Consider the following 26,237-nt stretch of genomic DNA (forward strand, 5'->3'; position numbering starts at 1 on the left):
TCACATTTTCCTGGCCGTCTCACTTCACCTAAGCTTACTATGTTCACTTTACATTTGTCCATTTCCACTTTTAGATTTTCAAGTTTATCACACGTAGTAAAGTCCGTACCTTCCAGGTTCTAATGCTGAAACGAACGATTATTATTATTTTCTCCTCTGATGATTCTTCTCGGACTAGTCCCCACCCCGAAATACGAACCGGGGATTATTTTACCTCCGGAATGTTTTATCTCAGGAAAATCATCGTTATATTTATTCTCCACCTTCGACCTCCTGGGAAAAAGATAATGTGGTAGTATTCCCATTGACTTTCCACATCTCCATGGCATTGACCACCTGGCGCTCCATTAGCCTTTTAGGACAGTTTCCCCTCCTAAGGGCAAGATGCCTTGACCCAGTGGTGGATCGAGGGTGGGGCAATCGGGGCAATCCCCTCCCCAAGAAGAGGAAACTTAACTTTTATTTGATATACAAATAAAACCCATCTCAAAGTTTGGAGCTCTTAAAAGTAGCTCTAAGTAACAGTATTAGAACTCACCGTCCCCCCCAGAAGTCGGTCCTGGATCCGCCCCTGCACTGGCCTCCATCCGCTCTCCGAAAGGCTGTTGGCGCATGGGAGAGGCTGACACCTTATCCCGAAAATCATTCGGTCCCCATCTACGTTAGCCGCATAAAACGTTACCCGCTTTCTCCCGTGAGGAGGTATAGGTTGGGATTTTCCCTTCGTTTAGGATGAGACTCGAAGGTTTTTCTCAAACCTCTCCAGTACTCATCGGTCATATCCACTCACTTATTTTAACCGTCGTAAAGCAAGTGACGTAGTAACTGTACATTTGAACACATAAAATACAACTATATTACTATTTAATTCTACCGCATGCAGACTTTTGTTTTCTATAAACATCTCTGTGTGCAGCACGAATCTTGGTGGGCAGAGTATTGAATTTTACCTGTAAATCTTGCAAAATGTGGTGTGCTAAATTTGACCAGCACTAATTTATCAAGTACTTTGAAGTATGAGGCTAAACAAAATCTATTTGAATTTTTCACTCAATTTATTAAAGCGAATTTATATTATTAACCTTAGAAATGCAAATCTTAAATTCGAACGATTAGAACTGGCTCTGTAGAAAATACGTATGGATTTTGAAATGACTTCGATACAGCAGAAACTTCGTGACTGCCGATGATGTAATCGTCAGAATCAACTGTTATATCATACGTAGTTGTGTTGCATTTCACGTGTGCACTGAAAAATGTTTCGTAAAGGGCTTCCACAATTTGTCGTTGGCCAAGTTGTCAAAGGATTTGGGCGAGGTTCCAAGGAATTAGGAATTCCTACAGGTATAATTTTTGTTAAGTACAGAATTTTGTTTTTTCACTTTCTTACAATCTAAAATTGAATGATGAGTGGATGCAATTTGGTACCTGTTTTTCTACCTGAAGTTGATATTTTATTTTTTATTGCCTTACTTTACGGGTATCAGATAATTTGTACAGCTTTACTAGCTGTTCGCAAAATGAAAATGATACAAATATACGGTTTTTAGCTACTCCTTTTGGAGTATGTTTAGTACAAGGGGTCCAGAAGCACGTAAAAAACAAAATTTACAGGAGAAATGAATGATACAAGTACTTAGACGTAACATAACGTAACCAAATCTGACCTAACCTAACAAACTAACCTGAGCTAACCTAAACTAACCTAATATTAGTAGAAATAAGCGAAATTCTGTATTTTTTAAAAAAATTATGCGGGACCCCTACACTAATATAACATAAACTAAACTAAATTAACCTAACCTAATCTAAACTAACCTAACCTACCCTAAACTAACCGAATGTGAACAGAAAATACCAGAAGTGTAGTATTTTTTAGAGAAAAGAGCTGGACCCCTTCTGCTGAACATAGGCCCTCCTTTTAACTGTAATACCCCTTTTTCTGTATTGACAGATTGGAAGTTGCACTGATAAAATGTAAAGTTAGGTGATACCGCACATAACAATAGCCAGCATAAAGTAACAACTGTTAAAAAAATGGGCAAAAGTGCACTTTGAGCAGAATCAATCACATAGGAACCGATCACAATAAATAGCAATATGAGAAATTACACTTTAAATTTTTAACAAAATGGTTCCAAACTTCCCTAACCGTAAGCTAAACTGACCCTACCCTACTTATCCCTACCTTACCCTATGCGAACAATGCCACATCCTGTGACAAATTACTTGTTCTGCTGAAAGTGCACTCTTACCAAAAATGAATATTCGGGTAAATTTTACAATATATGCTCCAGCTTTGGGTTAGCGTATTATTTAATTTCTATCATAAATCACTTTGTAGTCTCTTTGGCTCAAGTACTGGGTTCGGAGCCCTCCATGGGGCTGTGGACTTGCATTTCTCTGTGTACGTTAACTTTAGCACTCCAGTGCACATACGCGATAAGAACTATTGTGCAAAAGACACTAATCAAATTGTGCTAGGTTGCCACTAAATAGCACGAATGCTATCTAACCGACACAGAACAGGGGGGGCCCGTTCGGTAGCAAGGGGGTGCGTTCGTAGGGAACAGGCGTCTGAGTGACGGTGGGTACACGCATAATCGAGGATAGTGCAAAACATAGTATATGCATAAAACGCTTTGTGTGGATTTGGAGGAGATACTAAATGCCATCCTAGCTGTATATAGAAAAGCAGGACTGCTTTAAACGGTAGAGTAGAGTAGGGTTATATTAGCTTTGGAAGTTTAAACCCATTTTGTTAACATTAATCGAGAGTAATTTCTTGTGGCTGCGTAAGTATACCAGTTGGAGAGGACATTGTAAGTTCCACCCGAAGATTCTGTTCACTCCTCTCTACACTTTTCGGAAAAAGACGTTCGCTGGTCGGACATGAGATTATAAGCATTTAGTAGATAAAATTCAATGAAGAACAACAAAAAAATTACTGTATATATATATATATAAAGATCCTTAATGTCTTCCAAACCCGCGTTATAGCACCTTATTTTTAAAGTTACTGATAAAATCCAGAGGGTTCACCACTGTACGAAGTTTGAATGAGGAACAATTTTAATGAAATATATTAATTTAGATGTTTTCCTTAAGACAGAATTACATACTTCGTGTAGCGTGTTCTACGCTCTAACATTCTGTGCTACTCACCTGCCTGCGCTCATTTCGACCTCCACTCTACGTGGTCTCGAAACCAATCACATCGCGCAATTTAGATGAAAAGCTACTAATAAAATAAGGCTCATTAAGTTAATAACATGGAATAATCACTGTTAGTAGATGCGCTGATGTGTAATAATTTAATTTCAATGAATATTACTGTAGAGACTACTCAGGGGTTAAGTTCGTCAATTGGTATCCTGCTAAAATAAATGAAATTTCAAACGATTATCTGAATATTGAAACAGTGAAGATTTTGTTATATTTCTGAAAGAAAAGCGCAAAAAATGAATATAGAAAGGAAGAGTCGATAAAAATAGGAACGAATTAATTCCAAATAGCGCAACGGAATAAAGTTGTGATATAGCTATATGATAATCCTTTTTACTTCATCTTAATCGATCCTTCCAAAAGTACTATTTCAATATCAACACATTCGTAGTTCATTGAATTGGTGATTTCAGTTCAAGCAGAGTGCACAAAGTGGTATGCTTTGGAAGCTTTAAAATGTTTGAAAGATGTGCTTGTTACTTATCTTCATTCAGATTTAAAATGTCTTGTCAGTTAACATTAGATTTTGATTTCATGAGACCAATAATACATGTGAGAATGTGGTAATGGAAACTGGTTTAATAGATGGCAAAATTTTCCACTGTTTATAAATTTTGTTCAACTCAAAAATAGAAGTTCTCCTTTTCAGGTAATGTAGTACTGTGTGGTACTGATCAACAGTGAAAAAATGTTCATTAAGGTTCCTTCTACTAAATTAAAGATTCATCCTTTTTTATTAGTTTCAGGGGCATTCTGCTCCTTTTTAAATTTTGCAAACAATAGATAGTGGTAGAATTCCACAGAAATCATTAAATTGAACAATAACACTTTTCCAAAAACACTGAACTGTTAAAATATAGTGACGAACACTAGGTGATATTAAAAACCGAAAATATGGGTCCACGGAATACTCTAGGTAAATTGTTCTTTATAGGACAGCAAATACTACAATAGGAGATGTAAAGGAAACGACCTGGTAATACAGCAAAAATGGTGTTGACATTCCCAGAGAGGAAGGAAATATCTAATTAAAACTAAAAGATAGAGGCATAAGATAAATTGCTTTGTTATTTGTGACTTTGTGAAAGTGATTTGTAGGAAATACTTTTCATGTTTATTTTTTATAATATTATTTTCAGCGAACTTTTCGGAGGAAGTAGTAGACAGTTTGTCTTCGGATGTAGAAACCGGTGTATATTATGGTTGGGCAAATGTTGATGGTGGACCAGTCTATAAGATGGTAATGAGTATTGGTTGGAATCCTTATTATAAGAATATAAAGAAGTCTATGGTAAGTTAATTCTATGTTCTGTGCGTATACATGAAAGCAAATTTAACTAAATTTCAGGGCAAATAATAATGCGCCTTAATATTATTAGATAAGAAAGAGAGGGGAAGGAAAGGTACTGAAATAACTTTATTAGATTGTTGACTTTGGGAACACCTACAATACTAGTGAGACAAGCAAAATGCTAATACTCGCCGCAAAAGATATATAGCAGAATTTCTTCTACATGAAACAGGTAGCGCTTTCGGAAGAAGCTACTTCCATCTTGACTCAAAAAGGATTTTAAAATGTGAAGGAAGGGTAATAAAATGGTTAAAAATTTAAGATATGTAGAAAACAAATCTTCTGTCAAACACTAAATGCATGGGAATGGACACTTACTGTCATTGTACATTGCTGTTCACTGTTTTCTTTTCTTGCTTTCCGTAAAAGAGTGCAAAGAGGTATTTTGGGGTGCTTTTCGGGCTTCATCCGCCAAAATTACAGCGAAAGCTGTACTGAATTTAATATAAAGCTAAATTATTATTTTTCGGTTTGTTGCACTTTCGCGCTAACGAAAATTGTAAATACTTGACAGCGTGGAAACTTTCTCGTAATATTTTAAACTTAAAAAGGTTTAAGTTGGTCATTATAATTAATAGAATAACCCAAACGTTGTCGACGACAAGGTAATGTATCTTCAGTGCGTAATTTGGTGTGGCAGCAGTATTGGTCCCTTTTTCTTCGAAGATGAAGACGGTAACAACGTTGCGCTCAACGGAGAGCGCTAGAGAGGCTTGCTCACCGATTTATTTTCTCCAGCAATTGCTATGTTCAACATAGACGTGCTTTGGGTCGAGTAGGATGGTGCTACGTGCCACACAAACCGTCCCACAATATTTCTCTTGTGCGCTAATCTCAATAATCATGTCATCAGCCGTTTTGGCGGCGTTACGTGGCTATGCTGTTACACTTGTGTTATGTCTACAATCCAGAAAAGATTGTGGTATTTAAGCACAATATTGATCAAAGTATTCGTAAAGTATCGTCATACACTATCAACCATGAACTTAAAATTGATTTGGCAGGGTGGGTTACTGTCAGTGCTGGCCGATGCAGTCATTTGAATGAAATTATCTTTCCTACTAAATCGGAAGCTGTATTGCTTTTAATAAAGCTATAAATATTAAACAACATTGAGCGATATTTCTTTGCTACCACTTTTAAAAAGAAACTAGCCGATGGCCCACCCGATATATATATATGAGTACGCAACATTACAAGGAAGATGTACAGCAAAACATTATTTAATAGTTTGAAACTATATTGACTAGTGTTTACAACCAGGGTTGGCTGGTTTAAACCAAGGTAGTTTAAACCAGCTGGTTTTTTCAAAAAAACCAACTGGTTTAAACCAAAAAACAAAAAATGTTCGTAAAAGTGTAAGTGTTTGTAAAATCTTGATGAACACACATTTGTGGGTTATCACGTTTCACTCCCGTATATTATTCGTATTATATTCAGACCTAAATTCTCCATTCATTACTCAAAAAGATTATACTACAAAAGCAACTCTTTTTTTATAAGTTTATAAATGTTTATTTTGTGATTTTTTGTAGTTATTATTGTTATGTAATTGCAATCGAAGAAAAATTCTAAATATTGTTTCGTTTCAATGTTTACTATTGATAAAATACATCGAAAATGCCGTACTTTTTTTTTTTGTGTGTGTGTGTGGGGGGGGGGGGGAGGGTCATACAGACCTCACGAGAGGCCTTTAGTGAAATAAGTATCTTTGGTATCTATTTATGTATAAATGAGTCTGAGTCAAAGTGGACTCAAATAATTCGTATCTTTATTCACTTTTCTTATTGATATGCAGATTAAGTCGGTGTATTTCTTTAATTTGGACCAACAAAAGTCGTTGTTAACTAACTTGAACTAAATTAGTTCTTCTGTACTCCGTAGTACTTTGAAATTGTTCATATGTAATTCTGTGTAATGGTTTCATTTGTGTAACTGTTTATCTTTTTGTCCTTCTGAAATGACTCTTGACAGTTATATTAAGAAGCATGTAAACATCAGTACAACGTATTTTTATCAGGATTCCTTCGTGAGTGAGTCGGCAGACGTATCGCATTTGTGGCCTATTAGTCCTGGTTCCGAGTTCAAATGGAGGACAATTTCTCTCGGATGTAACTCGAGAAGAGGTTTTTATTCCGCTTTAAGCTTATGTGACCACTTCCAGCATAACTCGGTTGTCGCATAATAACATCAAGGCGAAACTAACTTATTTCTGTCCATATATGATATGAATATATAGAGCAAATTATTTAAACCATAAAAACCTGGTTTAAACCAAAAAAACCTGGTTTAAACCAAAAAAACCGGTTTATTTGGTTTTTTTAATAAAAACCATGGTTTTTGCCAACCCTGTTTACAACAATACGTTACACTTTCAATTGGTCTTTTGTTATGATTCCAAAAATCAAAAGAGTCAAGAATTGAAAATTTTTAGGAAGTAAGGAGCGTGTTCCAGCGTTTCAGCTTGTTTATGCAGAAACGCCTCATTTCGATTGATCACACATGCTAACTCCTTTTAAAATAGGTATCAAGTCCCTGAGCAAAGCAACGTTTATTTTAAAAAATAATAACTGTGTAACGGTTTCGCCAACTAATTGAACATATTGCTCTGACGAAGCCAATATGTTCGGTTAATTGGCTATTTAAGAAATTAACGTTGCTTTGTTCAGCGATTTAGTTTCTAGTTTAAGCTATTTAGGATACTAAAGCTAATACGAATCAGTTAGTAATTGGATTGACTTCTCTTGTACGTTTTGTCGAAACGATTGTTTTCCCATTGAATTAGGCATTCCTTGATTTAAATGTCACTATCTTAATAACATTTATTTCTGACTTGTGTTTTTTCCCCGTCTGTCCATTATTATTATTATTATTATATTACATAATAAAAGTTAGGTAAAAACTGTTCTGAAGGTGAGTTTAGACCATCAGTGTTTGGTTTTATGACTTTATTTTATTGACAGCTAAACTCCCTTCATTACTGCCTCAACGACCATTTTTGGTTTCACTTGCAGATTTGTATATAGAAGCAGTGAGAGAAGTTTGGGATTCGCGTATTTAAATAGAAAATTTCCATTGTTTGTTTCATATGTATGTAAATAATTGTGTGAATACAAGTATTTGGATTCTGCAGATATCTATAATAATTTCATGACAGAAAAAGACTTGAAGAAATGCTTCCTATCTAGATTTAAAGTATTGTTCCTCAGAATGAAGTTTGAATATTTAGCGTTGAGCAGTTACATTCCTTGAATCTTTAGTAATAGTAAGATATTTCTTGGAGACCCAAGTGCCTAGTTACTCCCTAGGACTATAAAAAGACCATAATTCAATCGTTTGAAGAAAAAAAAATATATATATTTGTATTTTAAATCGATATTTGTTCTTGACAGTATTTACAGTTCAAAGATGTAAGAATAATAATTTGGTTTGTTTGTACAGGAAACGCATATAATGCATACATTTCCGAGGGATTTTTATGGCTCATGTCTACGTGTGTGCATTTTAGGATACTTGAGACCAGAAATGGATTTCAGGAGTTTAGGTATGTATGAGTTAACTTACTTTCTCACTAATTTTGAAGCTAAGATTGTTCGTAATGTGTTGCATTGTTACGTAAATATTTAGTCGGAAGAGGGCCAAACTCATACAATGGTTCAGTTCGAATTTATATACATCGCCATCAAAAAAGTACATGCTCATTCCGTGCTTGTCTCGTCTGCATCGACGCTTTATAGTATTGTATTTTGTAATTTAATTCGAAGTAAATTATTGTGAAATTGTTCCTAATTCCGATGTTATTAACAAAAGAATATGCATAGAATGGTGATGATATTCATTTTCATTGGCAGGCGTGCAATAAACAGTATGTAGTCAATAATATCCGAATACTACTCAGGAAGGCTATATTTGGACTTCCAGTTCGGTCTTCCTAAATATATCCAAATGTGCTGTTTCCGATCTCATAGTAAAACGGAAATATAACGAGATATCGACTACTCAAAAACGACCCAGCCGTACATTTTAACCTCCAGAGACACGTTGAGCGTTGCAGATTGTCATTCTGGAAAACCAGCAACCAATCATCTGTCGCCACAGTCATTGAGAAATTATACTGTATATTAGAATCTACTCCTAGGATCATGATCGCCGTAGGTGTGATAACTTGGTTCCCACAGCTGAGGAGCTGGCCATAAGCTATATACCACATCGACAAATGATAGGCTGGCGCCTTCTCACATTGTGTATGGTTCGACGGCAGTGGATCATAAAACAGTAAAAAGACGTAAGTTGGAGTGATAAATCGCGATATATCAAGTGGCGTTCCAATGGAAGAGCAAGTTGGAGAATTATGCGCGGTAAACAGCGTCTACCGGCCTGTGTAGTAATTGCAGTGAATTTAGTTGTGGATTATTATAGTGTGGTCATGTTTGTTGTGGAGCGAGAGCTTTAGCTTCATGTTGCTCTACATGGCAGCTCCACAGCAGAGGGTTACGAATATGCTCTAACCGCTTGCTTGCTGCCTATTATCAAAGACCAGTTCAGGAGATCGCCATTGTTTGTATGAACCTCACAGAACACCCGTTCATATAATACATGTCTGTGGAGGATTGGTGTCTCAACAATGTACCAGTAATTGAGTGCTCTTCTCAGAGCTCTGATTTAAATTCGATTGAACATTAAGGGGCTGTTTAGGGACGCTGACTTAGCGGTAGATCACAAAGCTCCATATTGGCAGCTCTACTCAAAAAATGTTCTCCCATTCTTCACAAAACCTTTCACCACCTGATAGGAACTATCCTTGCGCGACTTACGTAAAAGTTGGGCAAACCCTGTATTAAAAGCCACTACGTGAAATGGGCCTTTGAGTAAACATGGACTCCAATTTTAGGTGGGTGTGTGGATGCTTTTAATCACATAGTGTCAGTTAAAAAGCACAATTGAAGGGTAAGGGAAAAAAAAGAAGGAATGTCACAAAACTGCATTTTCGAGAAAACTGCGATTTAATACTGAAAACCGCGTAAGAAGAATAGGGTTAGTTACATCTTTTGCCCCTTTAAACATGGACATTTTTGCATCTACGTATGTATGGCATATACAGTCAAATAGTGCTAAGTCACCAACAAATAGGACAAAGCACTCGAAAAAGCACATTCCTTGCTTTTTCCCCTTACCCTTCAGTTGGAATTGCTATGTTAAACCTTCAATTTAAAATTCTTAATCAATTATATACACTTTCATGTTGGTAAACATAGGAGGTGCGTAGTATCAGAATCCGCCACATCCATTTCGCTTAGTTTCGAGTAATCTCGCAAAACGTGCGGTGAAGCTCCATATACACGCGTACGAAGTCCCATATTTGAACTAGTTTTTTTAGTATGAAATATTAAGCTTTTAAACAAAATTCTTGTTTCCATGGAATTCCTTTAGATCAAACATATAACAAGCGATATACAACTCAATTTCGGTAAAAAATGGATTTGGCGGCTTTTGATACTAGGCGCCTCATAGAATTATTTTGAAGTTAACAGAATAAAAAATAATATTAGGACATGTTTGAATTAGAATTAGAGTCCCTCCAGGCCAGTGGTCAAAATTTTATGTGTTATTTCAATATAGTCCCATAACCTGTTAATGGAAAATACCTATAAATATTTAAATACAGGTAAGAATTTTCAAGTCGTTGTGTCAGGGAAAGTCTAGTTTATATACTACACATTGTAGCTTAAAATATCCAACGTAGTGGTTCACCTTCATTAGTAAAGCAAGGTGGTAAATAGCTCAATCGGAAAAACATTCGTCCCACAGAGTTCCTGCCGTTCTAAAAAATAGATTTTTCTCTGCTCTAGAATCAATAGAAATTAATTTCTTTTAGCTGTGTTCCATTACAAAGACTCTATGCGGACTTAACAACACTTTTTATTATGATTATATTCACATTTCGTTCTATTTTAATGTTTATAAAAGAATACTAGGATATATATATATTAAGTAGGTAAGTTCCATATTGTTAAGCTGTTTCCATTATTTTGGTAACTACCTGTATCTCGTGCATTTATGTGTATTTATCTAAAATATCGGGGGCATTGTGGCTTAGTAGTAGAGTGCTTTCCCCTGATGCGTGGGGTTCGTGATTGGAACCCTGGTTGAAGTTTGTAGTGGACAAAATCGTGTTTGTAGCTTTTCTCGGAGTACTTCCATTTCCTCCCATATTTTCATTCCACCAAGTCTTCCATCATCATTCACTCGTCTTAATCATCCGTCTCCCTTAGTCTGAAGGGCATAAACGTAGAACGTTAAACTGAAAAATTTAACTTAATTTAATTTTTTTGAAATGAAATATCAAAATAATAATATCATATTCGTTGGGCCACGTTACCCTTCCAGTCATTAGCGGTCCACGTCCTTGGCATCGTATTTTTCACACTACCGTGGTAGCAAGGATGATCAGATATTTCGATATCGCAGCCCGATCGCGGATGTTGAGGTCATGCAGAACTCGTCAGAATTTTATTGTAGAGACAAGTCGTTCCAGACACTGCTGATTGATTTCTGCAGATAGTTGTGCCCCATTATTTCTATGGTTATTGTGACAATAATGTTCAGCAATTTCGTTTACCTATGTTTAGCTTCAGTCCATTACCCATCTTTGATGATACCTTGTCATAGGTCTGTATGCCGTCACCACCTTCAAATGCACCCAACACAATGAATTGCTTACCAGGTCTTGAGAGACAGTAAAAGAAGGTATACTATAAACACTTTCTTTAAATGCTTCGTCCGGAAATGGAGGGGAAAAAAGAGAGAAAAGAACAGAAACGCAGCCATTCTTTTCAATTTGCAGTTGATTTAACCTGTTAAGTTTTGTTTTTGAATTCAGTTCGAACTTTTATTCCTAATATGTAGTTCTTTGCTTTGTATTATTTCAGATGAATTAATTGCACAAATTAATAAAGATATTGAAGATGCTGATAAACTTTTGGAACAGGAAGAATACATCCAATTTAAGAACCATAATTTCTTCACTGGTGTCATACAGAATGGTACCTCTCACAACCAAGTGAATGGTTTTAAAGTATGATGATACGTAATTTGTAGTGTTGTTGTTGTTATTTAGCGCGTTGACCGTGCTGTTGTCCAGAAATGAAAGTGGAATAGTTGGAAATTTATTGTTGTATTATTTTTGTTATTTAGGGTATAATTTTGTAGGGCAATGTATTTTTATACAAGCATTTTCGTGTCAAGTAGTATACTTGTGTAGGCATGTTGTGAATTGAATTTCAAAATGTTCCATTATTTATACTTTTGTACTTGGAGTGCTAAACTGCCTTTGTAGTTTTTGTATGTAGAGTGGGACAGTTGCATTACTGAATATTGTACTAGGGAATCAAGCTTCGAGTTTTCAGACATAAATGAATGAAATAGGTGTATGTGATAATTTGAAGCTGCATATCTCTTGCGAAAATCGAACCGCGATTTTTGCAAATTTATAGATCTGAGTATGAGTATTGGAAACTGTGATATATACACAAAACGGTATGTTATACAGTGAAGTATTGGTGTATTCGTAGTATGTCGTGATTCTTTAAGGTCTCTTAGGGCCATCTTACATCTAAAAGGGTGTAAAAATTTAATCATGGTAAGACTCTCAAAATATTATCATTTACAGGATTCCCACCGATCTGGAATAGCTAAAAACCTGAAAAGTCAGGGAATTCAGTTTACTCTTAAAAAGTCCTGGAAAGGCAGAAGGTTTTCACGAAAAACTAAAAAAATGAACCTGGAAAAGTTAGGGAATTTTAAGTACGGATTTTTACTTGCCAGAACTATGTCTCTTTTTTGCCTTACCCAGCTATTTGATAGGGAATATTTTATAAAATAAATTAGTGTTCACTTTGCAAAACTTCTCTAGCTTCAAACACACTAAGACTGCTATATGTAAGTGTGTATGGATGGTAAATGAGAAACTCCTGGTGGGGAAAAACGTAGTTGCATTTTACGTTGCATATAGACCTGGAAATTTGTAAATCATGATCTGGAAAACTTCAAAAGTTAGGAAATTCGTGCTTGCCAAATAAATGGTAGCCCTGATTTACAGATTAAATACTATCACAACATTACCAGTGTTTTATGTTATTAGAGAAATGTTTGAAACAGCGTGATTGTTAGAGAAATGTTGAAACAGCGTGATTGTTAGAGAAATGTTGAAACAGCGTGATTGTTAGAGAAATGTTTGAAATAGCGTGTTTGTAATATATTGCTATGTAAACAAGTTATTTATTTCGGCACTGTCTATGGAAAAATAAATTATGGAATTTGCGTAGAAAAAAAAACTTAATATACCGGTATATACAAACTGATAGTAGTACATTGATGCTGTCATTGTCTTTTATTCAGTTATATGCATGTTTCTGACATTCATTTTGTTATACGAGGGCTAGTCAAGAAAGACTTGGACTGATTTTTTTTTCTAGGCAGTTTATTATTACTCAGCAACAGGCACATGATCCTTTTCAAAGTAGTCCCCGCCCATTTGAATGCACTTTTTCATTCGAGTCTTCCAGTCCTCAAACACGTGTCGCAGGCCATTCTTTGAGAGGTCCTTCGAAACCGTCTCCGATGCCTTCAGAACTTCGGAATTATCGGAGAAGCGGCGTCCACGCAGTCTGGATTTTAGGGCAGGGAATAGAAAAAAGTCGCACGGTGCGGTAGGCGTCTCCACCATCCTCAAACCTTTGCAACAGCTCCCTGCAAGTCTCCACTCGAACGGCCTTCTGCTCTGGTGTCAGGAGTCGCGGAATCCACCGCGCACACACTCGGCTCATGTGGAGGTGGTCATGCAAAATTTTGAAGGCACTGCCATGAGATATGCGTAGTGCGGCTGCCAGATCGTCGATAATGATGCGGCGATCTTCTCTAACAATGACTGCTGCCGTGTTAATGTTCACCTCGGTAACAGCTGACGCTGATACACCTGGTCCACCAGCTTTCGTGATTGTCATTCGGCCCTCTTTAAACTCTTTGAACCACCAGAACACGGTACTTCGTGGCAGAGCGTCATCTTTGTAGGCTGCTCTCAACATTCCTAGAGTTTCTGTTGCACTTTTCCCCAGGCGATAGCAGAACCGTATAGCTGCAAATTGTTCATCTCGTAATGACTCCATTTCTTCTACAGGCGACTTCTAGAGGCGGCGCAGAACATCACCTGCAATAAAAAGTCGTGGTTACCAAGCATGCAATGATTCCTTAACAACACTTTATATATATGCACAGTAAGACCCACCCTACTTGTATGCCAAACTATGAAGCTCCAGCGTTAACAGAACTGCCGGGAAAAAAATTACTCCAAGTCTTTCTTGACTTGCCCTCGTATATATATATATATATTGAATTTCCGTTTTGTTGAAGTTTTTAAGGGAATAGTGTTGAATTCGATGTATACGTAAGTTGATTTTCTGTAAATGATGTCTTGAATTTTACCCTGCACAGATGTGATGATGAACTGTTTTTTTAGAAATTTAGTTGAGATATTTTTGTGAAAAGTGTAAGTAAACTTAAGATTGACAAAGGAAAAGAATTAATGCCCTTCTCTTTAAGGTCCAATAATAGTAAAATGACAAGAATTGAAAATTAATTTGTACTTATTTACATTCAATAATCTAGAGTAATAGTACTTACTATTATGTTTAGATATAATATTTATAATAATATCACAGGTCAGCAATTTCCAATATCGATCATTGTGCAGTTCTGTATAATTAGAAACTAAATTCCAAATTTGTAGTATATATATTTTTAGAACAGTGTAGACTGTCAACGAAACTTGTAGTTCCATACTGTGCTGTTTGAGAAAAAAGTTAATGTAATGTATAAAATACACCAAAAGGAATAGTGTTCCTTTGTTAATATATAAAAATTGTATTGATATCATGAACAAATGTTAAAACTTCTAATTTTTTAAAAATCTGAAAGATATTGATTGTGTTCCCGCACATATATAAGCACGTCAAATGTAACATATCTAAACTACGTTTGAATTTTACGATAATACCTCTAGGAGATGTAGCAAAATAATTTCGATAGTTGAAATAACTTTAACTTCTAATTTTAAGTACTGTATATTACTTGAATTTTAAATTCTGTTTTAGCAACGGAAAATTAGAGAAAACAAAATCAGAGGTTATATATTAGCATGTAATTATTCTTGAAAAAAATTGTTTAATTGATTTTGAGAGAGAAGAAAATTGAACTTTATCAAAGGATAGTAATGTTGACTGTTTAAAATTTGTGTGTTTAATTATAAAACATTTTTCTTTATTGTATATCATACATTATAATATTTTACTTTACATAAAATTGTTTTCTTTAATTTATTGTGTATCAAATGTTATTATGTTTAGTTTGAAGGGATGGTGCTAATCGGTTTTAGAAGTTGTACTCAATTTTATGTATGTATGTGTCGTTTAAATCTGCATATCGTTTGTCCATTTGTCGATATTATGATTGTGATGCCGTTTTAGAGTATTATTGTTATTTATATATGCGTAAGGGTTGTCTTTAGTTAGAATGGTGTTTAAACTGTGTTTATGTGTTTCATGTATCAGCTTGAACTTTCAAGACAAGCTTTGGCTGGTTTCGCCGAAGTGGTCGAATTATCTTTCTTTATCTTTGCTCTTAAAAGTGGTTAATGCTCAATTTCTAAGACAGGAAATTGGTTCTAGTTTTAAAATGTTTTCGTGTTAATACGCTATTAGTATATATACGTATAGGCTGAAAGATAAATATATACATATTGGTCAATATTAAAAGCTTCCACTAGCTGGTTGCTTGCATGCCGAGATTTGGGAAAGTGTAGAGAGCATGATAAATACAAATTTCTTGATTTTTAGTAATTCTTGTATCAATTGAGAAAAATATTCGGCCTTTTATCAACACTATAAAAGACTTTTCGACTTTTTATCCACGATTTCTTTTATTTAAGTGCTGATGTTTCACAGGTAACTTGCCAACTTTCATTCTCAGAATTCAACCAGTTGGACAATTCGTTGTGACATTAAATTTTAATTTTAAATTGATTCCATAACAGAACATTGTACCTACATTAGGCCTACGAAACTTTTAAAAACTGTTAATATTTAAAATTAGTCAAATATTGTAATATCAATCCGAATTTCAAATTATTCTATTTTTTTCAAATCTTATTAATGTTTTGTATGTGTATATATAAATGATCCTGCTGATAACGAACAGTATTTTCAAACAAAATTCTGATTTTCTTCCAGTGCATAGTATGTTGTTGTAAATTTTTTTTACTGATTTGTATATGGCCATTGCATGATCGACTGTACTATAGAATCGAATTTGAAGTGTTCAGTCGTCCGTGACTTCTCACAGAGCGTAATATTTATCTTATTTTTGTAGTTTGTATGCGAATAGTTTCTATTCTATTATTTATACATTAGGCGGTCTATCCTAATATGAAGGGAAGAAATGTTTTTTCCGAAATTATTATTGAATTTTGTTCATTATTTCGTTTTTCTGCTTTCGGTAATTGCCATATTGATATATCTTATCACAGTGACTTTTCAGAAAAACATTAATATTGAAAATAAAAAATCTGATATTATTCTAGCATATGTAAAAATGTGTACGATACTACATTCTGGGATGGGCGGTAATAGAAATTAGCTCTTAAACAAAGGTTTCTGATAGTTGACTGTGACGTAAACCCCCATGGGTGTCTTCGTAACTACGGTATCTTCCCATTATTATTTTTGTATTCATTTTCACTTTAATGCAATGTAAGCTGTTGAGATAACGGTGATATTCAATTAGTGCATCTCTTCCAAATGACCAAAGTAGATGCATCATCGACATACTTAAGTCGGAATTTTGGTTTTAGTTATTGTATTTCTAAGGTCTTACCTATCCAAAATTTTACATAAAATTAGGTAGATCATATATATTTTTTTAATACTTTTCTGTATTTCGAATGTGTAAAGATAGGATCAATTCAAACGATTTATTAAATATTTAAATGTACGGATGTGGATAGTGTCTTCTGAAGACATACTTTTGTAAATAAGGAACACTCATCAAAGCTAACCAGTCTTTATTGTAATCACAATAGAATTAACAGGGTTCCCACTCGTCCTGGAAATGTCCTTGAGTTGATTTTGTCCTGGAAACATCCTGGAAATGTCCTTAAAATTTACAGCAATACTGAATGTCAGATTTTTTGGGACATTATCTTCTGCTGCTAAACTATCACAATTCATCCCATCAAAAAAGCAACATGGTGAGTGCAACAAATATGGATTTGGGATTTGCAACTTCACAAAGTCTCCGTAGTGCATGCAAAGAGAGGAACGTTACTGAAAGGGGAAAACTTCAGTTTAGAGTTAATGCCAGGCACTCCTGTGCAAATTGCTGTTGTATGTCATACAGAAGAGCCCACTGAAATACAGACTTGTAAGAGACCTTACATGCCTAGATCCAGATAGTGTGTCATCCATAAACTTTCGTGGTGTCCTTCAGTTACTGTTGGAGAAGAAATGGGCTACATCCAAAGATTTGTATGTGTGAGGGGGGGAGGGGGATTTACTGAGCAGTTTAAAGATGCACTTGCTGGGTATAAGTTGGACCCTGAGAGGCTGGATTGTTTTTACACAAAACTGTTGGATGGTTCGGAAGAATTTAAAGATTTGTTGTTAGTCATAAAGAAGCTTCTGCTTTTGTCTCATGAACAGGCTGCTGTCGAACGAGGCTTCAGCATAAATAAAGATCTGCTTGTTCAAAATATGAAGGAGAAATCATTGGTTGGTTTGAGATTGGTGTATGATAACATTTCCATACTCAGTTGAAAAACTTGTAATATAATTCCTTTTTTTTTTTTTTTTTTTTTGCCCTAATTATATCTGTCACACTGTCACGCAATGAAGATGTCATGAAACGAAAAATAGATTTTTGTTGTTTCAAATTTTGTTCGGTGCATAAGTAAAATGCCATGTGGAACGAATGAAAATAAATGTGCTGGATGTCGGTGGATCGGATGGCTATGAAAGGAGTTGGGAGGCCCCTCCCCTCCCCACACACAAAAAACCAGCACATTACATTCCGCTTTGTTTATTTAATTGTTGTGTACTAATACTGTACTTGCATTAATATGCACTGCATAAGCTAGTGTACTTTTTCACTGTTGTGAGTTTTGAACCTACACTTGCAATCCTGTTATACCTTCTGGTGTCAAAGTCCTGGAAAATTGATGATTTGTCCTGGATATTTTTTTTTTTTTTTTTTTTTGGTGGGGGAAGAGTGGGAACCCTGAACTAAGCATGGAAATAAAATTTTTACAGAATTTTTAACATTGTGTTGTATGTTTCTGTCAATGGCTTGAGCAACACGTTTATTTGAGTAGTGTGGATATGTGGACGAGTTTATCGCAGAGGTGCCAGTAGTTCTTCTGATCTTCTGTCATCATTAACAATTATCTCCGTGTCAACTACATTGAATATATAACTTGTTGATTTGAATCGTTCGAACGGCGGGTTCCTGAGGGGCATTTTCTGCAGTAGTTTCCACTTTCTTAAAGCTTGAGTCCTTGTTTTTAGAGGAATTTTGGAATTATTCAGTTTTTCAATGTTTTATGCATCAAAAATATTATATTCTGTTATAAATTCATAGTGCGAAGTATGTTGGTCTGTAATACTCAGTAACAGTTTTTCAGATATTGGAACTTTCGTATTTCACGACATGAAGAAAAGTACTAATTTCAATTTTTGTTTCTTAATCATAAACATTTGCACACTTACTCAGAAAATATTCGTTTTAGGTAAGAGAAATATATGATACGACAGGACAACTAGTAGGAGGTAGATTACCTAGACTAACGGAAATTTACTGTGTGTTCATTTTAACTAAATTTTACTAATGTAAGTATAATTTATGTTTTGGACTAGATGTTTTCAGTGTGCGAATTGAATATTTCTTCCAGGGGGATGAATTTCACGTATATATGCATCCATCCATCACATACACCAATATATATATATATATATATATTCTATCTAATTGAGAAATTCTGTCTTGCTTGTTAACTTTATCTCAAAACTGTGTAACACATTTTTATGATACTTCTGTTATAAATTAGATAGAATATATAACCAGTCTCCGGAAATACGAAATCTGTTTTAACTCAAATAAAAGTAAAAAAAAAAAAAAAAAAAGTTTAGCTACACAAAATAAAAGTTGTTCCCTTTACTATCAGCCATTCAAAAACAAGTTGTAGAGGAAGAGGGGGAGTTATGACTGCCTGGGCTAGAAATTTTTCTTCTCCAGGGGTAGAAATTCCTGGGGTATCCACGTCAATTCGCGCACTGGATATGTTATGAGTTGCATTGTAGTGTGATGTTTGACATCTGAAGTGTAGTGTTTGTAATGATTGTATGTATTAGTTTATCGAGTGTAGAGCTCAATAAGTTATTGGATTTATGTTGTGCATTGTTCCTGCTAGTAATTAAGAATATTTTTCTTAGTTAATCCGAAACATGGTCATTTTGAAAGAAGCATTTGAGTGCATTTAAATTATTCGTTTAGGTTAGAAATCGGTGTGTTTGAATTTATATACGTATATGAATATTTGAGGAGACAAACCTCACTAAGTTAAATTATCTTATTAAATTTCATACTTATTTTAAGGTTGTTAACATTTGTTTGTTGTTTTATGTGAATTTCAAGTTTGTTTTCTTGTAAATGTAATTTCCACTGTATGTAATTTTCTAAGCAACATATTTTCGAAGTAAAAAGACATTATAGTGTTAGTGATATTGAGAGGTGTACAGGTGACAAGAGTTCTTTTCTTCCTCTACTTGTAACTCATTACAAAAGAAAACTTCGTTCTGAAGATATTTAAGGGTGGCGTCTTCCCCAGTTAGTAGAACAGAGTTATACTAACACCTTTGTAATATAACATCATAAAGTGGGTTGCAGAAACATGTTTAAATTAAAACAATGCCTAAACTCATAACATGTATGCTTTCCAATTCAGTGATTGGCAGATGCGCTTACTTAGAAGCTGGTTAAGTTTGGACATTCTTTATGCAACACTGTTTTATTGCTTACCTCCATAAAATTATCATCGAATTCAGATGTATGACCAATTATTTCATCCAGTTTCTCCGAGTATCTGTGAATAAGAATGTATTCAATTAAAATGTATTCAGTTGCAGTGATAAATTGAATATGGCGATTTGGTATATTGGTAGGATTATTTCTTTCTTCATCTTTTGCTAATGTATGAATGACATGCTGTACTGTTTGACCATCTAGGATATATGAAACGTTGACGTGCAGTGTGATGTGGAATCCTACTCCATCTATGCCCATCCGCTATTCGAATAAGTGACGTTACCTGTAGAAAGCACACGTGCTTACTACAGAGCTCCTCGCGAGGCGCTCCTGACAATTTTATTCTACATACTAAGAACGAAAATAGCAAGTTTCTTGAACACATTACTTGTGCATTAATGTGATAATTCACATAGTATATTATGCAGTAATCCAACCATTTTACAGCGGAGTGCAAAAAGTATCAGTATTCTTCCAAGGAATAATTTATATTTGATATTCCTATGCAATTGCTAGAAGTATTATCTATTGCTTTATATTTTACGAGATAATATGTTGGCGTATGTGCATTCCTGCATAAAGATATGCCATTTTGTATGGATGGTCTGTAGAAATACCAAATAAGGAATCGTATACATGTAAAAATGTTAATAAAGGGTAATAGTACTTTTTAATGTTTTTTTCTAAGTATGTCGTATTAATGTGTGTAATGTGGCGTTAACCTTTAGTCGTAATTTTTATGCGCGCATTAGTTGTAAGTTCATTAAGCTTTGTTTTCGTAACCCGTAAGTACTCGCGCCCTTTTTTGTAACAGTACTAGCACGGGGGTCCAATAGACCCCCAAATTGATATTTTTTTTTACAATAAAAATATTTTTAATATATAATTAAGACAATGTAGCATAACTCTAGACATGTTTTTAAAAGTTGCTGCAATTAGGTTTTTTGTACTCGTTTTGAGACATTATGTTATATTTTTTTCATCAGAAGTTCTGGCTAGCAACACAAAATTTACCTGTTTGGGGGGTCTGTGTACACCCCGCGCGAGTACTTAAGGGTTAAATTACATACTAACGGCAGCATGATAGGCTTTGGACAACAGAGGAAAAATAGGGGTAGAAAATAGTTGAAGTATTTGTACTGCCTGACTGATGAATTACATGATTTTATTGATTCAAACGGGTGTTAGGGAAGGACACAAGACTGGTCTTCTCCATTATTTTACAGGGATGCCAGAATATAAGAAGAGTAAAAGTCTATACACTTAGTCCATTTCTAATTTTGTTTTCTTATTGTGATTTGAAGAGAGAAATTTAAACGTCTGAAAAATTGTCGCACAAAGCTATTTGGTCGGATACAAGAACTGTATATACGATATAAAGTATTAGCAGAATATCCATTCTTCGCACGGGGAGAATGTTTCATTTTGAACAGAAAGGGCTGAATTCGGATTTAAACGGCATCAGAAGTGTCACTGTTCGTCTCAGCGACCCTGAAAATTATGGATTCGACACTAATATCGGTCATTTTCGATCATTTTTAAATATATCTTCCACCCACCTCCCTTACATTGTACTGTGAAAATGAAATCATAAAAACACGCACTCCCAGGCCCGAACCTCATCTACAAGGTCTGGCCCGAAAGGAATGCCAGTTAATTTATTGTGACGCAACTTGTAAGTCGGAGCGCGGTCTAATTGGTTGAAACTGGTAGTGGGGGAACCCAGCTAAACAGCACTCCGTCGCTCAGTGTGCTCCGAGCATCCTGAGAGTAAGGACAGGCCTGTCCGTGAGTTTTTTTTTTTTTTTTTTTTTTTTTTTTATCTTGTGCAAGTGAAAATCCAGCGCTCGTTAGAACAAAGATTTGTGATCAAGTTTTTCGTGAAACTTGGCAAGACTGCTACGGAAACTGTTACTATGATCAAGACTGCTTACAAAGAACATGCCCTGTCAGATCAGCAAGTGTTTCGGTGGCACAAGGCCTTTTTGGAAGGCCGGGAAGAGGTCGACGACGAGGGCCGCGCCGTACGGCCATCCACGACCACCACGGCTGACAATGTGACGCGAGTGAGGGAACTGTTGAGCTCAGATCGATGATTAAGTGTTCGTTTAATGGTCGACATGTTAAACATTCCGAAATCGTTACAAACCATATCGGCATGCGGAAGGTGTGCGCAAAAATGGTTCCATAAGTGCTCACAGGCGACCAAAAGTCACGCCGCGTTCAAACGTGCCAAGAAAACCTCGACATGTGCAAACGTGATCGAAAATTTTTGGACGTCATTGGCGAGACACGGGTGTTTGAATATGACCTGGAGGCCAAAAGGCAATCATCGGGGTGGCACACGCCCTCGTCCCCTCGCCCGAAGAAAGGCAGGATGAGCAAATCAAAGATCAAAATCATGCTGATCGTGTTTTTTGACATCCATGGATTGGTTCATCATGAGTTTGTAGAACGTGGAACCACTGTGAACTCTAAATTTCATGTGGAAGTCCTCAAAAGACTGAAACTCAGGGTTCAACGCATCCGGCCGGATATCGCAAACAATTGGAAGTTGCACCACGATAATGCGCCGGTCCACAGTGCCTTCATCGTCACCGACAACCTGGTCAAAGCAGGGGTGCCAACGATCCCCAGCCCCCGTACAGTCCGGACTTGGCTCCCCTTGCCTTTTTTCTGTTTCCACGCTTCAAAACCCCTGAAAAGCAAGCATTTTGGGACAGTGGACGGGATCGAAGTAGCGTGCGCCGCAGTATTAAAGGACATTCCGGAGGAGAACTACCGCAACGCATTCGAGAGCTGGAAATCCCACTGCAGCCGATGTATCAACGCAAAAGGAGGCTGTTTTGAAGATTTTTAAACACCTGTAACAGTAAATTCAATAAATGATTTTTAATAGACTTATTGACATTACTTTCAGGACAGACCTTGTAAGTTGAAAATTGATCAAGATCTGTCAGATGGTTCAAGCGGTTCGAAGTCTCACAGTCACTTTCATTTATATATATATATATATATATATATATATATATATATATATATATATATATATATATATATATATATAATATGTGGTTGCAGGCGTTCGAACTCTGGAAATGTAAGCTGTTGCAACATGTGCAAAAGAACAGTCGCGGTGATTGACGCCTCTACAAAGAAAAACGGTCCCACTATACGGTCGTGAAACAGACCACACCACACGTTTACCTTTGGACTATTGCGCACAATTTCCCGTCTTATGTTGGGGTTCTCCAATCCCTATATCCGCACATCCGCACACTATGTTGCTTTTCTATACCAGACACGTGAAAGCCCCCCTTCGTCCGAAAATGCCCATCTTTAGCAGAAAGTCTGGGCCCTTGTTTCTCAATTGCAAATGCTTTGCGCTTTAGCCTGTCATCAGGTTGAAACACATGCAGCAGTTTCAGTAGCTTGTGTAACACCCTGCGCAGCGTGGTCATTGGTAGCTGCAACTGTCGACACTTGATGGATTAGTTTGGTTGGGGTCCGGAGAAATACCTGTTGCAGCCATTCCACACCTTTTTCACTAGTGCTTGGACGTCCAGAATTCTTCCTATTCATGACACTTCCACTTTCGTTGAACCTCGTGTACCATTGCCGAATGGTCGGACGTAATGGGGTTATGCATCTGTAGCGCGTCCAGAAGTTCCGGTGGACTTGGGTGGCAGATTTAATCTCTATCCAACATTCCTCATAATGTGTCATCTTCTGGGGGATGGCCATTTTCGTCAGTGCCTCATCTGCAAAGGCAAAAATAAAAACAGTATATAAAAAATATATATAAAATAAAATACAGGGTCTCCACAAAGTGTGACCCCGGACCATTCTCTCAGGAATGGTTTGGAGTTCGACATTTCTGCTAACACGTAGTACATGTACGGTGCAGGCTTACTGTTTGAGGTATTCGTGATGAGTGAGTGACTCCCGGGGCCCGGTGTGAACTCAAATCTTCAAATGAAAAGGTACACTCACGTCCAAAATTATTGTCGCATGTCTATAAATATGTTGTTGGAATATCATTTGATAACGAATTTTCCCGGTATTTCTTATAATGTTAGTATGTGTATAATCGACAAAGACATATATGTGGCAAATTTCATGTCAAAAGAGCAGTAAATAAAAACAATAAAACGAAAATAGAACTAACTTGTCCATTTAGCAACATCTTGTTTAACTCACTCTAATTTTCGTATTTATAATTCTTTCCCCATGAAATTTACCACAAACATAATTTCCCGATTATACACACAGTATTAAATTACCCTGCAAAACCATTATCAAATTATATCCTTAAAAGAAGACAGTTATAGATATGCGGCAATCATTTTGGACATGAATGTACGTCAAATTGAATGGCGTTTGAAATTTTGTCAAAGAATGTCGGTGTAAGGAACCACACAGTACATTTCAACCAGCAGAAACCTCTACTCAGGAAGTATTGAACGAATGACATCTATAATTCCCTCGATTCTGTGTAGGCACCAGTGGAATGTATCTACCAAGTACAGGAATTCGTTCGTCGAAGTATGCATATTTGTAAGAATTATTGTGTCCAAGTCACAGTATATTCACACTAGGTCTCTGCTTTTGGAAAACCCATTTAAGAGTGGCTTTAAAAAATAAAATAATAATAAAAAAAAAGCAGTGTAAGGAAGCCAATGTAGCATCCTTACGAATCTAACTTTTTGGACCTTCTAATGATTCTTTTGAGATTTAATGAAAACATATTGTAGAGTATACAAAACGATTTGCTAACAAGCAAACTTCAGATGAGGTAGGAAAATGTATTTCTTCTTTGTATTCAACATGTTAAAATAAATGATCATGCAAATTTTCGCAACTGAACAGCCATTAGTTTGGTAGAAAAAACTACTTTAAAAACTCTCTTTATAAGCTTTTCCTTTTGTGGCAAAACCTTTACTTAGATGTATGTAACTTAAGGCATAATTAAGGGAGAAATACGAGTTACATCCCATTTGAATTACAATCAAGTAACTTTAGTATAAATATTTCAAAAAGCAGGGAAATAGGGAACTTTTGAAAATTTCCCACCAACATATTCATTTCCTGATATTCGCTTATAACTCGCCAACAGTACCTCAGATAAGCAAAAAAAAGAATTTGTTTATACTCCAATATTTTCAAAGATGTTTCGTGAATGTTTTATTCATTGCTTAAATAGTACCAGAGAAAAGGTATATGTTCTCATTTATAATGTAAAAGTAGAAGATTGAATTTAGCAAAGTAGAAGATATTTATTCATACACGTTCTAATTGGAGTGGTATACTTCTGTTCACAAAAACCTAGAAACCTTTTCAGAGACCAAGTTCACAAAAGTGAGGTCTAAAGTTTATCACTGACGAGGAAGGTCCATAAACCGTGAGAGTTGAATTTTGATGAAAATTAGTGACAAGATTGAGTTAGAGTTGCTAAGTAACGTAGTAATAGTCACTCGATGCACAAATGCTTCGTTGAGCTGCTACATCGACGCCATCTTGAAATCCTGTAGGCAATGTCCAAGAATACCCTTTTAGCACAAAAATGAAAAAGCTTTTGATATATCTGACTTCAGTATTGTAAACCAAGGTAAATCATCTATATGTAAGAGTACATCCAGTCCATCTTGAAAGGCGCCATATTCAATCGTCGTCAAATATGATAAATGGCAAGGGGGTCATGTGGGGTATCAAATAGAACTGGAATTTACTCCTGAATTCATTTCCGTAACCAAAGTTTAGATATCTGTTTTCACTTCAGAGTTAAGAGCTCTCTCGCTCACAGGAACATACAAAAACTGAGCAAGTAAAATTTGTGATATGAAATGCGGTCGTGCAAACACTTGCATGATTTTAACTAATGCAGTACAATAGCAACTATACCAATCAGATCTTGAGACTAGTAAGATAAATCCTTAATTAAATTGAAATTTCTGTAGTGAAAAATGGAATATCAGCATGCTACAAGTTATACCTATTTCAAAGTGCGATGGAATAGACTGTTGGTCGATGAAACATATGCCTAATAGTACTGACAAGCAGAGAATACCAAAGGGATTGTTCGGATATATATTAGAAAAAATTATATAAACTGGTACATATTAGTTGAACGACCAAAATGGTTCGGATTCCACTATAATCAGTAGGTCCACGTCTCCTTTAGCGTAGCAGGCGTGTGGGACGTTGAATTGTATCAAACCAAAAATCTCTTTTAGGCAATTTTACGTGGTCCATTATAGTGTGTTAAGTTTTATTCTCCAATCTAGAAACCTTACGCAAAGACCATCATTGTTGCAGAATATTGCGTTCCTTTCTAATACTCATATTTGACGACCTGTAATTTACCGTGCATATTACGAAGTTAAAATACCTTAATGTATTTATTGACAGTTTCTCTAAATACAATCGATTTATTGTTGCCACATTGAACAATGAAGGAGATGTAAATTATCAGTTCACAGCCAATTCTTAGAAGATACACCTGGAAACTTAGAATTCACTTTTCTTGTGTCTGTTC

The 26,237-nt window shown here is 35.7% G+C and overlaps 2 protein-coding genes across 2 annotated transcripts; both read left to right on the forward strand.

The window, feature by feature from the left end:
• The first annotated feature begins 918 nt into the window (after positions 1-918).
• Positions 919-20,384, forward strand: Rfk (Riboflavin kinase). The gene is made up of 4 exons (XM_081736031.1): positions 919-1,344; positions 4,365-4,516; positions 8,018-8,120; positions 11,506-20,384. The coding sequence occupies exons 1-4, from the start codon at positions 1,257-1,259 to the stop codon at positions 11,655-11,657; spliced, it is 495 nt and encodes a 164-aa protein (XP_081592157.1). The 5' UTR covers positions 919-1,256; the 3' UTR covers positions 11,658-20,384.
• Positions 20,385-21,950: 1,566 nt separating this feature from the next.
• On the forward strand, positions 21,951-22,562 carry LOC145667668 (uncharacterized). The gene has a single exon (XM_081735126.1). It carries the CDS (start codon positions 21,951-21,953, stop codon positions 22,560-22,562), a length of 612 nt encoding a protein of 203 aa, XP_081591252.1.
• The last annotated feature ends 3,675 nt before the right edge of the window (positions 22,563-26,237 follow it).

The sequence above is a fragment of the Thermobia domestica genome, chromosome 13 (assembly GCF_964235325.1).
Source record: "Thermobia domestica chromosome 13, izTheDome1.hap1.1, whole genome shotgun sequence".
In the NCBI taxonomy this organism is placed as follows: Eukaryota; Metazoa; Arthropoda; class Insecta; order Zygentoma; family Lepismatidae; genus Thermobia; species Thermobia domestica.